A 16,081-nucleotide genomic window follows, 5' to 3' on the forward strand; every position below is an offset into this window, starting at 1 on the left:
TTCCTTACCATCTAGAGCAGGTAGAAAGAGGAGGAATATTGAGTCGAACAGCGACATAATGTCATCTTCCATATATCACGATATTTTTGTTGGTATAACTGGAGGGGTAGGATTCTCTTTTGTCCAACCCTGTTACTAGGTGTTGGGACCCTGCAGTCGATTCAGGTGAAGTACTGCTGAGTAATTAGAGGATATGTAACACAGTGACCCACTGGTGATTCACTACTCTGTAACAGCAACTCACTGATGCTCACTCACTACACCTAACACACTGTAGTCATAATATAAACCCAAAAGGTGCCATGTAATATATAATTGGAAAATAAATCACTCACTGATCATAAATATTCTTGCATGTTGTATGTATGGGATATGTACAAAAAGTTATGGATATGTGCTACAATTATGTACTTAAAATGTGTTTAGCAAGCAATGCACAAGCACAGTTTGCTTGTCTGACTAGCTTGGTTGTCAGGCAGAGACAACGAATATATTTACATAAAAGGTAAACAAAGCTATCAAGCTAACCAAGGCAACAACTCAACTATCGCCAGCGAGGGAGGAACCAGCATGAAGTCTTCACCAGACTGCATGGCATCTCTTTGTAACAGAAGAAAAGGAACTTTATCTAAAAATACATTTCAAAGGTTTACTGGTCTATAAAGACAGGGGATCTGAACCCCAAAGAAGAAGCAATATTATTGTATTATAAAAGTGTATCAGCTAAGGTCTTTTGTGAAAGCTAATGACATACTGGTGATTAATATCACAGTAAAATATATGTATTCATACTATGACGAACTATGAATACTCACTGATATGCTTTAAAATCTGGCCAAACAGAGAAACAGGTTTTCTTCCAGACAGGATGGAAGGCAGCTATCAACCTGTCTCCAGTGCAGTTAAGCAAGGTGTGACCAAAACAATGGAAGCCTTAGTTACATACAAATCATTAGGGGGATGGGAAATCCACAGGCAGGGAAGACCAGCATGAGGTCAACCTGTGTCTGGTGAGAAAACAGTGAGTTTGAGATGATATAAAGAAAGAGCCATCGTGGCATCCATCACTGGACAGTCACAAGGGGCCAGAGCTCTTGCAAGCTGAGAAAGATAGGTCCTTAAACACAGAGGGTTGAATTCTCTGGGAACTGAAAAACTTGCTTAGGAAAACGAAAGAAACCACATCTTGTACTTCTGTCAAAGGTCCTTATTACTTCTTTGAGTGTTCCAGGAGAGGGCTGCACACTTCAGGGCCAACAGTTTTGGGGAAGTTCGGGACTGGGAGTGTGTTGGGGTCACTCTGCAAGTAGTAACCAAGGCTGGTGGAGTCAAGGGTGCAGCTGTTGTGTTGCAGGCAGGCTGCTGGGGTCAGAGTGTTGAATCAGAGCTGCTTAGCACACAGACCCTCACGGAGCTACATGTTTGTCTGCCAGTTGTTGGTATTCAGGCTGCGAGATCCAGCAGCAGAGCATTAAAGACCCCAGGTTTCAGGGCAGGTGGTGACACAATCTCTCACTGGTCTGGATTGAACTGCAAAACGTCACAACAGATGTGCCTCATTAAACTGCTCTCTGAAGAGAAGGGAAGTGGGAGACAGAGTCAGCGAAGGCCTAATGGGAAGAATATTAGAAACTGCTAAAGCCTGGGAAACAAGCCTAGGAAGAGACCAAAATTTATGTATATTATTTTTATAATTGCTCTCTTGGTTAAGAAACCCAATAATAGTGACTTTTTGACTGTTTTATTTAAAGGTGAGTAGTTTACAGTGAGCTACCAGTTTAACACATATCAAGACAATGGAGGTATAGTAGTTTCAGATATTTGCAAATACTAACGCCCTCTGATCTTTATTTGCACATCATATCTCGCAGTGTGCAATACAAAACTTATAAAAGAATGTCGTCTAATAGAGTGGGGAGCTGAGATTCAGGATTCTTAGGATCTATTCCTGACTAACATCAACTCTGTGACCCTGAACATGCAACAATTCTCTCTCTTCCTCAGTTTACCCATCTGTAAAATGGGTATAATAACACCTAGGGCACTCAGTGTTGTGAAGCTGAAAATTTAATGCTTGTGAAGCACTTTGAGAACTCTGCAAGAACTATGAGCTATGCAAGTTCAAAGTAGTATTACCAAGAACTTTGCAAGACATAATACAGTATTTGGGATTATTTCTGACAAGGAGAATAATTTTGTTTTGGAGACTCATTTCATTTAAAAAAATGATTTCACTGGAGAGAAACAGAAGTATTTTGTGAGATTGTCCTTAATGGAGTTGATAATTTCAGGATAATTTGTGACATAATGGTCTTTGAGATCTCTGGAAACTTATTACCAGCTTATAAAAGAATGAGACATAAACCCCAGGAAAAATGTCTCCAGAGACACCTCAGATTCAGAAAATGATAAAAGTCTCTGATTTTTCCATGGTTCACTGAGTAATATGAGGACCATATTCTTCCAATAGCTTTATTCCTTTTTAAAAACAATTTTCAGGTTTGACCAAACACAAAAGCATGTCATATGTAGAGATGGATAATATTTTGGTCATCCTTACAAAATCTCTGTACCACCCACTCCAACCCAGTAAATCTGTTTGAAGGTCATAAACATTTGAAACTTTTTTAACATAAAAGGAAATGCAGAAATGCAGTGCTTGACCCAAGAGATCAGTATTTAAATAAACCTGTGGAATTCCAAGAGTTGTGGCAGAATTCTGTCATTTTCAGTAATTTTAAATACTCTCTCTGCTCTCACCCAGTGAGCCAACAATACATCTAATTCCACATCAGAGTTGATACTTTGGCTGCCCCTGTAAAAGAAAACACTCTCCTTTTACACTTGGCTGCTTTGAGACCATTCCATTCTTCTGTTTCATTTCCGATTGCATACAGAACAGTACTTACTGAAAAGGATCAACACATTTGTCTGTACTTGCAGAGGTAAATGAATAAATTGCAGCAAATAATTTATTTGATGAATGAATTTCTCTATGCTTTCGGTTTGCAAATTGAAGAGTTTGCTATTTCTGCATTATTTGGAATTATTTGCTAGATAACTTTGGGGAATAATTTTTGCTCAGCAGATCACTGGTACCTATTTGTTTTAAACTTTGGATAATTGGGTGGTCCTGGTTAGTTCTGAGGGGACACTTAGGTCACATGGTATAATTTTGTTCCTGATTGGATGACCAGCTCTCTTAGTATCTGCTGCAAATACTCAAATTGCAAATTCTGTTTCCATTGTGAATACTTGTGGAAGATATAATCAAGGTGTTCCACAAGATCCCAAAGAATCTCCCTTCCCCCCATCCCCCAAATCAGCCTTTTTGCAAAACAACATTGCCATAGTCCTCCCACCTTAACCTATCTTCTCCCCTATACTTTACCTACCATCATCAACATCCTTGCTGACTCCCCTTGACCATTCATCCCTTCATGTTCCTTATATCCTCCCACCCCCACTCCAGTGTTTGCCATATATATCTAAGGGATGATCATTGGGGATGCTGAAGGGGATATGGGAGAGACAAAAGAAGGAGCATGTGTGTGGAAGAGCTGTTCATCTTGAACAGCCAATGTGCAGCCTTAATTCTGACCACAGATATAATACACTTTAGCAAATAGATATGCAGATTTAATATTTGTAATTTCCACACAAAAATACCAAATTTATCACATTAACATGGATTATCCATTTACCTTTTTCTCACCATTACAAAAAAAATTATCTCGTAGTCTTACACCAAAAGAAAACTACATACATGGTAATTTATGAAGGACACACCAACCCTATTTAATCATCAATAAATGTACACAAACAACCAGTCCACAATCAGACTTCAAGAGTACCAGTAGTTGTACAGTATGAGCGTGGAGACATGTGGGCTGTGTACCAGAAGCAGCTGTGGTTGCAAAGGGGAACTGATGACTAGTGTGCATGAGGTGTAGAATGACATAATTGTTTATTTCTTTACTTTTTATGGTTTGTGTTGGTGGGATATATAGTCTAACAACCATAAAGTGTCTGCCTGTGTATGTAGAAATATAGCTAGTATCTGTAGCTATGACTACGCACAGGCAAACACACACAAAAGTTTCCCGGGGGGGGGAGGGTAACATCATTCAAACTATATACAGTAGAACCTCAGAGTTAAGAACACCTCAGGAATGGCGGTTGTTCATAACTCTGAAATGTTTGTAACTCTGAACAAAACGTTATGGTTATTCTTTCAAAAGTTTATAAGTGAACATTGACTTAATACAGCTTTGAAACTTTACTATGTGGAAGAAAAATATTGGTTTTAACCATCTTAATTTAAACAAAACAAACACAGAAACACTTTCCTTACCTTTCTTTATTTTATAAACATTCTCTTTATTTTTTAGATTACATTTAACCCAGTACTGTACTGTATTTGTTTTTTATTTCTTTATTCTGTTTCTGCTGCTGCCTGATTGCGTACTTCTGGTTCCAAATGAGATGTGTGATTGACTGGTCAGTTCGTAACTCTGGTGTTCAACTGTATCCCCAAACACTTTAAAATTACTTTTGCTCTTTAGGTGTTGTCAAAGTGGGGTGACTTGAAAAAAAATGAGTTTCTTGAAACAGACTTCACAAAATCTTGAATCTCAAGACTGGGAATTTTTAAAACTTCTTTTAGAGTAGCAGATATGAGTGACAGGCTTCGACTAGTTGTACATCTAGATTTGTTCCCCAAGTGTGGACACTAATCTTTAATGCAGAAGTGATGAAATATTTGGTAGTTTCAAACAGCTGGGACAATCTGAATGATCTATATGTCAAGAAAGTGATATTTTAAATGTCTTATTTAAATGTGCAACAATATCGCCTTTCAGTTGCAAGAGTTTTTTCATAGAATCATAGAAAGGCCAGGTAGGACTGGAAGGGACCTTGAGAAGCCACCAAGTCTCGCTCTCTGCACCAAGACACGACCAACTAAACCTACACTATTCCTGGAAAGTGTTTGTCCAATCTGTTCTTAAAAACCTCCAATGACAAGAATTCTACAACCTCCCTTGGAAGCCTCTTCTAGAGCTTACCTACACTTGTAAGTGAAAATGTTTTTTTCCTAATATCTAACCTAAACTTCCCTAGTTGCAGATTAAGCCCATTATTTCTTGTCCTGGCTTCAGCAGGCCTGGAGAACAATTGATCGTTCTTCTCTTTCATAAAAGCCCTTCATATATCAGAAGACTTTTATCAGGTCCCCCCCCCCGTTTTCTTTTCTCAAACACTGCTGTAAAATTAATCACAGCCTGGGGGAGTCTCTCCTCCACAAAACTGTGCATTCCCACCCAAGATAGTAGCAGGGATCTCTTCCTGCCCTGCTTTAAAAAAGCAGGAATTCAAGGTCTCCCCTCTTCCCTTCTCCAACCCCGCCATGGGCCCTTCTGCCTCTAAAAACATTAGGAATTCCTTCTTTCCTTCCCCCACCCCAAAATTAGGGGGGCTTTCGTCTCTCCTCCTAATGCAAGGGTTCCCCCCTCCCACAGAAGAGGGTCCCCTCTATTCTCCCTCTGCCCCCGCTGGTAGGGTGAATCCCCCTGCCCAGAAATAGGGGACCCTGCCTCCCTACTACTGTTCGGGAGTCCCCCAGGATTAGGGGGTCCCCTCTTTCCCCACTGTAGGGCGGGAGTGGGACCGGCTCCCTGAAGCTAGCCCAGGAGGCAGGGTGGGGTTGGCAGAGGCCTGCCAAGGCCCGGGGGCCGGCAGGGAGGGGACTGAACCCTGCCCCCTGTCCTCTGACCGCCGAGGAGGCAGCCGCCGCAGCGGCAAGGCGGAAGCTGCGGCGGCAGCAGGCCGAGCGCGGCGCAGCCTGTGCGGGCGGGCAGCTGGGCGGCGTCAGTGCGGGGCGCGAGCGCGCCGCCAGCCGCCGGGCACGCTCGTCCGTCAGCCGCCGGGGAGCCCAGGCTGGGATCGCCGCGCTCCAGGAGCCGCCCCCCGTCCCCCCTCCGCCGCGGGAGGGCTGGGGACTGAGGCGCCGAGGCTGTAAGGGGCCAGCGGGAGGCCGGCGAGAGCGGGGGCAGAGCCTCACAGGCCGGGGGCGGGAGGGGCGGAGTGAGCGGCCCCCAGGGCGCCCCAGAGCCGGGGAGGGAGAGGGCCCTAGGGCTTCCCAGAGCTGAGGGGGGGACCCCAGGCTTCCCACGTCGGGGGGTGGGGGGAACGGCGTGGGGGACCCCAGGGCTTCCCACATCTGAGGCGGGGGGGGGGACCCCAGGGCTTCCCAGTACCAAGTGGGGCATGGTGGTGGAGCGCTGCTGAAGGGGACCCCAAACTCCAGACGCAGGGATGATCTATGCGGGAGGGTAGGTTGGGGCTCCTGCGAGGATATGGTTTCCGGGGGGACCAGGGTGTATTTATCACTAGGGGGAGTTTGTGGGTGAGAGGAGCTGCAGGCTAGAGTTGGTTACAGCCCTTGAAACCCCCAGTCCTTCACCCTCTGCCCCCTTCCCTTTGCAAAGGAGGGACCTGCCATGCCCCATTAGGCTGCCCTGCAGGGAATGGGAAATTGTTAAAAGTTCAGGATTATCATGAAAGGATATGGGAGTTGGTTTTGTTGTTGTTGTTTTTTATGGTGTGAGGGGAGAAGCTGAGTAAAGAAGAGTGGATTGATTAATTGCTGTGGAAGAAAAACATAATAGAGAATTTTGTTTCAAAAATTAGTAATAGAGCTAAAGGTGTTACTTCTTTGGAGGGAAAATCTAAGCAATGGTTAGTCTCTCTCCTTCAAAAAAACAAAACTACCAAAGAAGTATTTAGAGAAAAAAACACTGAGGCTTTCATAGCTATCCCCATTTTAAGTGCACTTACGCAGTAATTAGGAGATTTACAGACTTTATTTTGTTGCTACTACTACTGAACCCTTCAAGGATGATGTTGGCAGAGCAAGCCCAGAAGTGGTTCCCAACCCACGTGCAGGTTACAGTTCTTCAAGCCAAAGATCTGAAGCCAAAAGGCAAAAATGGCACCAACGATACCTACACTATTATACAACTGGGCAAGGAAAAATACTCCACCTCGGTAGCTGAGAAGACCCTAGAACCAGTCTGGAAAGAAGAGGCCTCATTTGAGCTCCCTGGATTATTGATGCAGGGGAATCCAGAGAAATACATCCTCTACCTGATTGTCATGCACAGGTCGCTGGTGGGGCTGGATAAGTTTTTGGGACAGGTGGCAATAAATCTAAATGATATATTTGAGGACAAGCAACGAAGAAAAACAGAGTAAGTCATGTTTTGTATTATAGTTGTTGTGTTTTTTGAGGTATGTACTTGCAGATCAGAAGCCTTATAGCTAAAGTAAAATTAACAGGTATCTAAGATTATATTTTGTTACCCGATGTATCATAAGCCTCTGTCCTACAATGAGCTCTTCAAGGGCGTATCCTCATTGAAGTCAGTAGGACTTCTTGTGACCACATGGGCCCACCTTGACAGAGTGGGACCATAGATAATAAAATGGTCTACAATTTTTAAATATATTAATTTTTAACATCTTCTTACTTTTTATTTTTAATTTTTTTTCATACTACTCAGTTGTACAACCATTTTCAACTTGTGGCATGCAGTTTGGACTATATTTCTGACTGAGGAAGTCCTTAAATTCAAGCATATGTCTAGCATCAACCTGTCTAATCTAGTGTTCAGTCTTCATATTCTGCAAAACTAAGCGACTCTAAATTTTCCACATTTATTATTTAGTGTTGAATGAACTTTGACTAAATTAAGGTTTACCACAGCTGTACTGTACTTTTCTGATTCTGATTAGAATTTTAGGCATTGATCCTGCAAACTGTTCTGCACTGCAGGCCCATGCAGAGAAACTTGTATGGTAGGGTTTGGGCCTTAGCGACAAACTGGAGTTGGTCTATTCATGTTAGTCCAGTTCCTAGAAGTATCTTCTATTGCAGTAGCCTTCAGCAGCACCCAAATAAAACTCTAATTAACCAACAAATTCTGCAACTAGAACTCAAAGGAAATAATGTGAAAGTTAGGTTTATAAATATCATTTTGCACAGTAAATGCACTATGTATTTAAAGACTGAGTATCCTAAGGCCTGGTAAACAACCCCCTTTTTGTACCAATCTAACTTTTTTTATTAAGGTGTAGGTGTTTTTTTTTTTTTTTAACCGAAGTAGTTAAATTGGTACAACCCTTAGTGTGGACCCAATTATATTGGTACAGTGTGGCTTATTTTTCTGAATATATGGGAATAAGTTGTACTGGTGTAAGTACCTTTGTACTGGTATGACTATATCCATGCTAGAGGTCATATAACTTTAACTGTACCAGTCTCAAATCAATATAGTTAAATTAGTTCAAAAACTGACAAGCCATAAATTAGGTGTGTAAATTGGACTTGCTGTTTGTGTTTTAACCATCTAAAGTTCCAGTTTTGCAATTAACTCTACATGTGTGTAGATGTCTGCTCAGACTGTCAGTTGCAGAATCATAGCATAGGTTAGTTTTTTAAATTTATTCTCTTTTTAAAGGCAGGCCAAAAGAATTGCAACTGTTCCGCTGAAATAGATGCTAATGCTTATAACCTTAATGGTGTGCTAATTTCTATTTCAGTTTGATTCAAACACGTTTCACTGTTTCTTCAAAATTAGTTCTTAAGTGTTATTAAGTGTTCTATAATTGGAAGTGATGATTAAACCCTGTGCTGCAAACACTTAATCACATGCGTACCTTTAAGGATGTGATTAGTCCCATTGAAAACAAAAAGATGAAATGAAAGACAAAGTAAAACAAGACAACAGAAAATATAAAAACTTGATTTAAGTAAATCAAAGTGGAAATACATGTTCATAAAGTGGAAAAGGTAAAATGAGATGCATATAAAGCAATCCGGAATTATTGTGAAAAATCCCTCCTTCCATTTGGGGCAGTGCAACTTTTTTGCACAGTACTTTCACGTCTCTTTTATAATCTAACTGAAAGTAACGGTTGAACTGTAGTATTGCAAAATTATTCCCGGAAAATGTAATTGACTTGATTTCCAGGATTGTATGCGCTGAAATAATAAGATCCTTGTGATAACTGAATGAACATTCAAGATACTTCTTTTTTTGTGTATTTATGGGTAGCACAAGTTTACATATGTTCTGTATCTTTATAGCTTTTATTTTCAAGTTTGAGAAGAAGCCCCTCTCCTGCATAATGTAAAATGTGAGAGATTGGTGCGCTGTTGCAGAGCCCTTTTGAAGCCAGTGGGGCTCCACAAAGCTGCAGCTGTGCCCTACAAACTACACTTTTCAAGATTGGGGCCAAAGGGTAAATTTTCAAAAGCAACCATGAACTATTTTCAAAAGTGACTTAGGGTCAGATTTTTAAAGATATTTATGTGGCTAAAGATGCAGACACGCACCTGCTGAGATTGTCAAAAGTACGTAGTAGGCACGTTTCTTCATTTTTAGGTGCCTACATAGCTTGAACCATCTGGCCCTAATTTGGCTTAGGCTACTAATACATTCAGGTGGTTTTGCAAATTTTACTGTCTCTACATAAGTATCTGAATGCATACATGTCAGCATTATTTCCGATTACTGTTAACTGGAGATCTAGGCATATTTGTTGAGAGGAGAACAAACCTTCAGGTATACGTACACCAAGGCAGGCTCTCTAACAAAGTGAAATAATCTTAAGCATTCTTTTAAATTCTGGCTTTTTTATTATTATTAAAGATTTTTTTGGGGGTGTAACATCCTATTAACCTCACATTGGCAGTTAGAATAAATACAGTGTTCTCCGACATGAGCATTAACTGGTTGAGTCAGTGAAGGTTGAGGATGCTTAACACATCTCAGGGTCAGGCCTGTTGTTCTTGACCACAAATAAGTCTGATGCCTCAATGCTATTTTGATTGTTTCAAAAGCACTAATTTAGTTTATTTAACTCTGATTCTGCTTTCAGGTATGTTGAACAGGCTTGTGGTATTATTACATCGAGAGTGATTTTCTTATGTTAGTGTAGTGTGTTTGGGGATAAATGAGATCCAGTTATTTGATTGTGTCTTTACTGGTAATATTTCTACCTTTTAATATATTTAATAGCTTCCTCTTTCCAACGCAGCTGTGCATATGGCATTGTAAGAGACAGACTCAAGAGTCACTAGAGTATTACAAAAAAGATATTTAATATTCTGCACAATGCTGAACCTTGTCAGCAGTTCCTCAGTGCTTTATAGAAATAGGTATGAGAAGTGAAGGCTACCAGCTGATTTTGCATTCCTAGGAACACTGCAGGGTGTATGACATACAGTTTTGTTTGTTAGTATATTTACAAGTTCATTGCAGCTTCAAGAACACATGACAGGAAAAAATAGACTTTTTCATTTAGATTTTTTATTTGCTACTTGTTGTACCTTAGAGAAAATGTGATTTAAAAATATATATATATATATATTTTGAACAATGAAGTTTTCAAACAGAGGCATGGTGAGAGGACTTACACATCTTGTATTCTAATGTTTGTTTTTTCTGGCAAAAGATTTAAGAAAATAAAACACAATGTTTATTATAACTTGATGGTAAAAAAAATCTTTACATGCCATTATGCAATATCTTTACTCTTTCTTTTACCAATTGATTTTTCACATTCATAAAAATGAAAGTTGTTGGAATGGCTAAATCCAGTTGTGACTCAGGCAGTCACTTTCCAAACTTCTCCTTGATATTTCAGGCAATGAACATGTAACACCCCAGTTCCAATTCTTTCTTTGTCTTGGTGAGAAAGTGCCAGTTATGCTGTGGTGGTCTTGTAGTTTGCTTTTCTGTCCATTTGGAACTACTCTGGGTCATCAGACTCATTTCATGTGATAAATTTGAATGCAAATTTCTAGAGATGAAAAACTAGAGTATTGATCCACTCTGGTAGCCAGGCTGAATATGCTGTGTTTTTAGTGTTCCAAAATCTTGGGAAATAGTCAGATTTGTTTAAAGGATATCTCTAGAATAGCCCTTTAAAGGTCTCTTTAAGATTTCTGTGTTATATCCTCATAAAAGAAGCTGTTTTAGCAAGTATGGTAATTATGCCTGGAGCCCTGCAAATCCATGGATATCTGCTTCATATCCGTGGACCATTGTTGCGGATAGTGGATCGGATGCAGGTACAACCACACAGGGGTCTGTCTAGTCACCAGCGGCACACAACCGCACAGGGCTCTAGTCACCAGCGGCACCTGGCCCCTGGCTTCCAGCTCAGGTAGTTCAGGGGGTGGCGCAGCGTGCTCGGGACCAGCAGGCTGGGGCTGGGCAGCAGGTTGGAGTCAGGAGTGTCCAGCACCCACTTGCCATGCCGCTTCCTGTCCAGCAGCTCAGGTCGCTTGGGCAGTACCAGCCTCCACACTATGGTCTGGCCCAGCAGCACTGGCTACACTCCCAGGCCTGGCCCGCCTTCTCCTGGGCAGCAGGGCCTGCCCCCGGCCATGGGGATTGGCGCTGGCAGGACCCCGGGACCGCACCCTCCACCCCACTGGAATGCAACATGCTTTGCTGCTGCCGTGTACCGTTGCCTGTGGGAACAGCACACGATGTGATGCCCCTTCCTCCCAGCCCCCACTCCACATTGTCCCTTATCCTCAAGACCTTGCACCCATGCTGCCCCTTACCCCCAGTCCCCACCCTCGCGCTGCCTCTTGCCTGCAAGACCTTGCTCCCTTTCCCCCACCCCTTGTCGCTAGCCCTTGTGAGACGGCTTGCGGATGTGGGTGCGGATACAGGTAAAAGATGGCTAGTGGAGCATGGGTTGATCCTGGCAGATGCGGATTGGATGTAGATCCACATTTTTGTATCTGCGCAAGGCTCTAATTATGCCTATATTTCCATTATATAAACCAAGTTTTTCATTGCAGCTTTTTTGTCTGTTACTGCAAAGTAAATACATCCCTGTTGCCACTGCATTCTGTATTTAATATCTGGGTGTGTATGCTTCTGTGTGTGTGTGTGTGTGTGTGTGTGTGTTAAAGCATATGTACATACATCTACTTATCTATTGGTCATTTCTGCCCACAGTCTTCTGGCCTCCTGACAAGCATAACATGATAAAATAAAAGACTATAAATTCCTGAACCAGCATGAAAACAATAATCTCCAATAACTGACTCTTTAAAAATGTTGTAGCAAATTATTTAATTGTAGTTGTTTACATTTCTGTGTTTAACTCTTATTGTCATGTGCTATACCTTAAGTTCATAGAGCTATATGGTTTTCCATTAACTTTTACTTCTGGTGTCACTCATCTCATTTGCATCCTCTTCATTCTTGTTGTCTTCTAACCATTTATTATCAATTCCTTTACCACTTTTCCTGGTGAAATGATCTGCTTTGAGATGCAACACTTGTCTGAAGTATTACAACTTGAGCTTTTCTTCGTTATACTTTTTCTTACATGTTGAAATTTGTTGCAGAGGATTTTTTTAATCTCCATTTTGTGACCTAACCTTGAAAAATTATTTGTAGGTACTATTGACAAAAGTGAAAAGTATGTAGTTTTTCTCTTGGCTATTTATTTAATACACAAAAAGGAGCCAGCCTAGGCTCCAGAGACCTTTGCCATCATGTAAGATAGTCGCCAGCATGTTCTGCTCATCCCAACCTCCTTTACCTCCGAAAATAACCAAAACTTAAATAATTCCAATCAATACATCCCCTCATCACAAACACCTGTCCTTTATTGTGTTCATGTATCCTCAAAAGCCTGTTTAAATGATTTTGCTGAATGTCTTATTGACAGATTCAGGCTATTTTAAACCAATGATTCTCCAAAAGTTATGGCTAGTTATGGTTACTGTCTTGCTGGCATTGCCCTCTCTTTTTCATTGAGGGGGCTGCACCTTGAGCATCTCTGACTGTTGCTGTGGAAGCATGCCATGGGAGGGAGGAATCTCTTGAATTAGGTGTCTTCTGGGTGGAGTGCACAATGTTGTTTTGGAAATGGACTACGAGTGCAGATCACAGTGCACTGGTGTCACCAACTTAATATACTATGATGGCAAGGAGCCCAGAGCTTTTTGTGGATTGGTGCTTTTTCTATATTTTTATAAAATGAGTCAATGGCAAGTAATAAGTAAAGCGTTCTGTGCTAGACTCGGTGTTCAAGTTGATTTTAGTTGTAACACGTTATAGTATATCAATATTTAGGTTACAAAGGCATAGTTGGTAGTAACAAGGTCCACCTCTGAAAGAAACAGTCATAATATTCTGATCAGATAAAGAGGAAAGCTCCTTTCCCAGATTGCTGTGTGATCGTTTCACAGTAACTGAAGATCCAGTAATACTCCCTGAATGAAAACTTCAGTAACAAGTGGGAGCATGCACTCTGAATGAGGGAGGCAGATATAATTCCGGCCATATCTGTGGGTTGTCTAACCTTTAACTCATTACTTGTCACACACTCATCTGGACTGAACTTCATTCAGGCTTCAATTTCAGTCACACATTAGAGGTTTGTCTACACACAAATTGAATCTGAAATAACTAACTATTTAAATTCACACCTTTAATTACTTTGGTTCCAAAATAAGAGTGTCCATGCATAGTCTTTGCTGAAATAAGTAACGGTGTGAATTAAAGCCAATTTAGTTACTTTGATTCCAGTTCGTATATAGACAAGCCCATAGTAAGATATCCTAGTACACCTACTTCCATTTATTTTGTGGTGACATGATATTGCTGTTGTATACTTTTTTTTTTAAACTCTGTATCACATCTTAAGTTAGTTTCCAGAAAATAATGTTTATATTTTCCTGGTTTATATCTTTTTCAATGATATCTTAGATTTTATTTTAATAAATAATGAATCAATTTCCCCCATCATTTCCCTCCCTAACCAGTACAGTCTTTGTTCTGTTTCCTTCCTTAATTTTACCATTTATCAACTTTTGATTTGATGCAACCTATATTGTTGATACAGTGTCTGATCATCTTACCAGGAAAACAGCCTTCTACATTTTTTCTAATTAAATTTAGTGATAGTGAAAAATGTTGAATTTATACCTGTGGACACTGAAGTCCTCTTTCTACAGATCAGATAGTTATGGATTATCACACTAGTCAAGTTGTGTGAGGAAATGTTCAGGGTACTTAAACCCTAATCTTGAAGGGACTAATCTAAATGGAAAAATTAGTTATTCCCAATGCCGAGTCAGTCCTTGGAATACTTGAAATCCTGGCTGATCATTTCCCCATGAGCACCGAAGATTTCAAATTTGGTTTTCTTGCAAGAAAATGTGGTTATCCCAGTTTTCAGGCTATGGTATCATTCTCTCAAGTAACTTAAAATGAAATACTGTTGCAGCTGTGATTATCTAAGACATTCTTTGTGTTCTGCTTGTTCTCTCTTGGAGTATTATTGTAGGGAATGTTATTTTTACTTCCTTGATTTTTGCATGTCTGATTCACTGGGTGTTATGTTTTAGTTTCGCATTCACTTTAATATAAATTAAAATGTCCCTTCCAGTGCCTGTCTAAGATGAAGTTAGAATTGAGACAGTAAACATTTATTTCAAATATAAGCAAAAATTCTAATACCTGATGGATAATGCCCATGTGCTTTATCCTCATGCACAAGATTTGGAAACACTTTGATTTGTAAATGGTTCCCTTATAAGCAAGGGACTGATGGGACTGGAAACACTTGGGGTATTCACTCGTATCTGCATTCAGTCCAAAAATGGGTTTTGCTTTGGGACGGGTGTGTATGTGCGTGTGCATGGGTTTGCTTTCATTACGTTCACTCAAGAAAACCCACTTTCTACCACTCCAGTATTACAAGACGGTGAGGATTACCACTAGGAGCAATTTATTTTGAAAGGCAGATGGTCTAGTGCTTAAAAGATTTGTTGAACTTGCATGTGCTCTCTCATTTGTTTTGGATTTTGATGGTATTTATAAGTAATTTTAGAGGCAACTGCTGGTGTAGGGCACTCTCCTTTTTTCCTCTTTGGTAAGTGGTCTAGCTCAGTGGTTCTAGCTCAGTGGTTCTCAAAGCTGGTCCGTCCGCTTGTTCAGGCGCACGCCAAGGGATGTGCTGGCCGCCCTTCCCGCAGCCCCCATTGGCCTGGAGCGGTGAACCGCGGCCAGTGGGAGCTGCGATTGGCCGAACCTGCGGATGTGGCAGGTAAACAAACTGGCCCGGCCCGCCAGGGGCTTTCCCTGAACAAGTGGCGGACAGGCTTTGAGAACTGCTAGTCTAGCTGAGCCCTTTCTTCTTTTTCTTTTCTTTTTAATCACTAGGCCACTGTGTGGAATCAAAGCACTGAAACCATAGGAATAGTGGTCACGCTATGTGCGTGCTCGGTACTTTCAAAAATCAACCAACTAATTTAGAAATCTAAATCCTGATTTAGGTAACTGACCTTAGATTCCTATTTTTAAAATCTTTGCCTAAATTTAAAATTAACTGAAAACAGTAGATACTTCATTGGCAGAGAGGGAAAAGAGGAAGAACTTTGGGAAGTAGTGGACTCAATGGGGAAATCACTTCATTGCTTCGCATGTTTGGCAGTGGCAAGAAACAGAGGTGGGGGACAGCTTTCATTCTGAGCCACAGGTTGAATATGCTCGTCAGCAGGGTCTCAAGTTGCAGTGGGGGACGTTTAAGTTGGATATTAGGAAACACTATTTCCCTAGGAGGGTGGGGAAGCACTGGAATGGGTTACCTAGGGATGTGGTGGAATCTCCATCCTTAGAGGTTTTTAAGACCCAGCTTGACAGAGCCCTGGCTGGGATGATTTAGTTGGAGTTGGTCCTGCTTTGAGCAGGAGGTTGGACTAGATGACCTCCTGAGGTCTCTTCCAACCACAGTCTTCTATGATTCTATGGCCTAATCCATCTCCCACTGAAGTGAATAGAAAGTCTCCCATTGTCTTCACAGGGAGTTGTATGAGACTATATGTAACAGACTTTATGGTTTGTAACAGAATGTACATAGATTTTTGCCGCACCCATATTATTATTCAGATAATGAGCAGAATGTTTTAAGCAATTCTCCTTTAACAGGAGACAGGATTAAATGTTGGAATTGGAAAGTTCTGTGGCAATTGGTAGAAGAG

The 16,081-nt window shown here is 41.0% G+C and overlaps 1 protein-coding gene across 1 annotated transcript in view; it reads left to right on the plus strand.

Annotated features, from left to right (window-relative positions):
- The first annotated feature begins 6,302 nt into the window (after positions 1–6,302).
- RAB11FIP2 (RAB11 family interacting protein 2) overlaps positions 6,303–16,081 on the plus strand; it is a 41,983-nt gene continuing 32,204 nt past the window's right edge. Inside the window, exon 1 of the mRNA XM_077823059.1 lies at positions 6,303–7,250. Coding sequence (XP_077679185.1) covers positions 6,898–7,250 — 353 coding nt within the window. The 5' untranslated portion in view covers positions 6,303–6,897. The remainder of the gene's footprint in view (positions 7,251–16,081) is intronic.

This window comes from Eretmochelys imbricata, chromosome 7 (assembly GCF_965152235.1).
Source record: "Eretmochelys imbricata isolate rEreImb1 chromosome 7, rEreImb1.hap1, whole genome shotgun sequence".
Classification (NCBI taxonomy): Eukaryota; Metazoa; Chordata; order Testudines; family Cheloniidae; genus Eretmochelys; species Eretmochelys imbricata.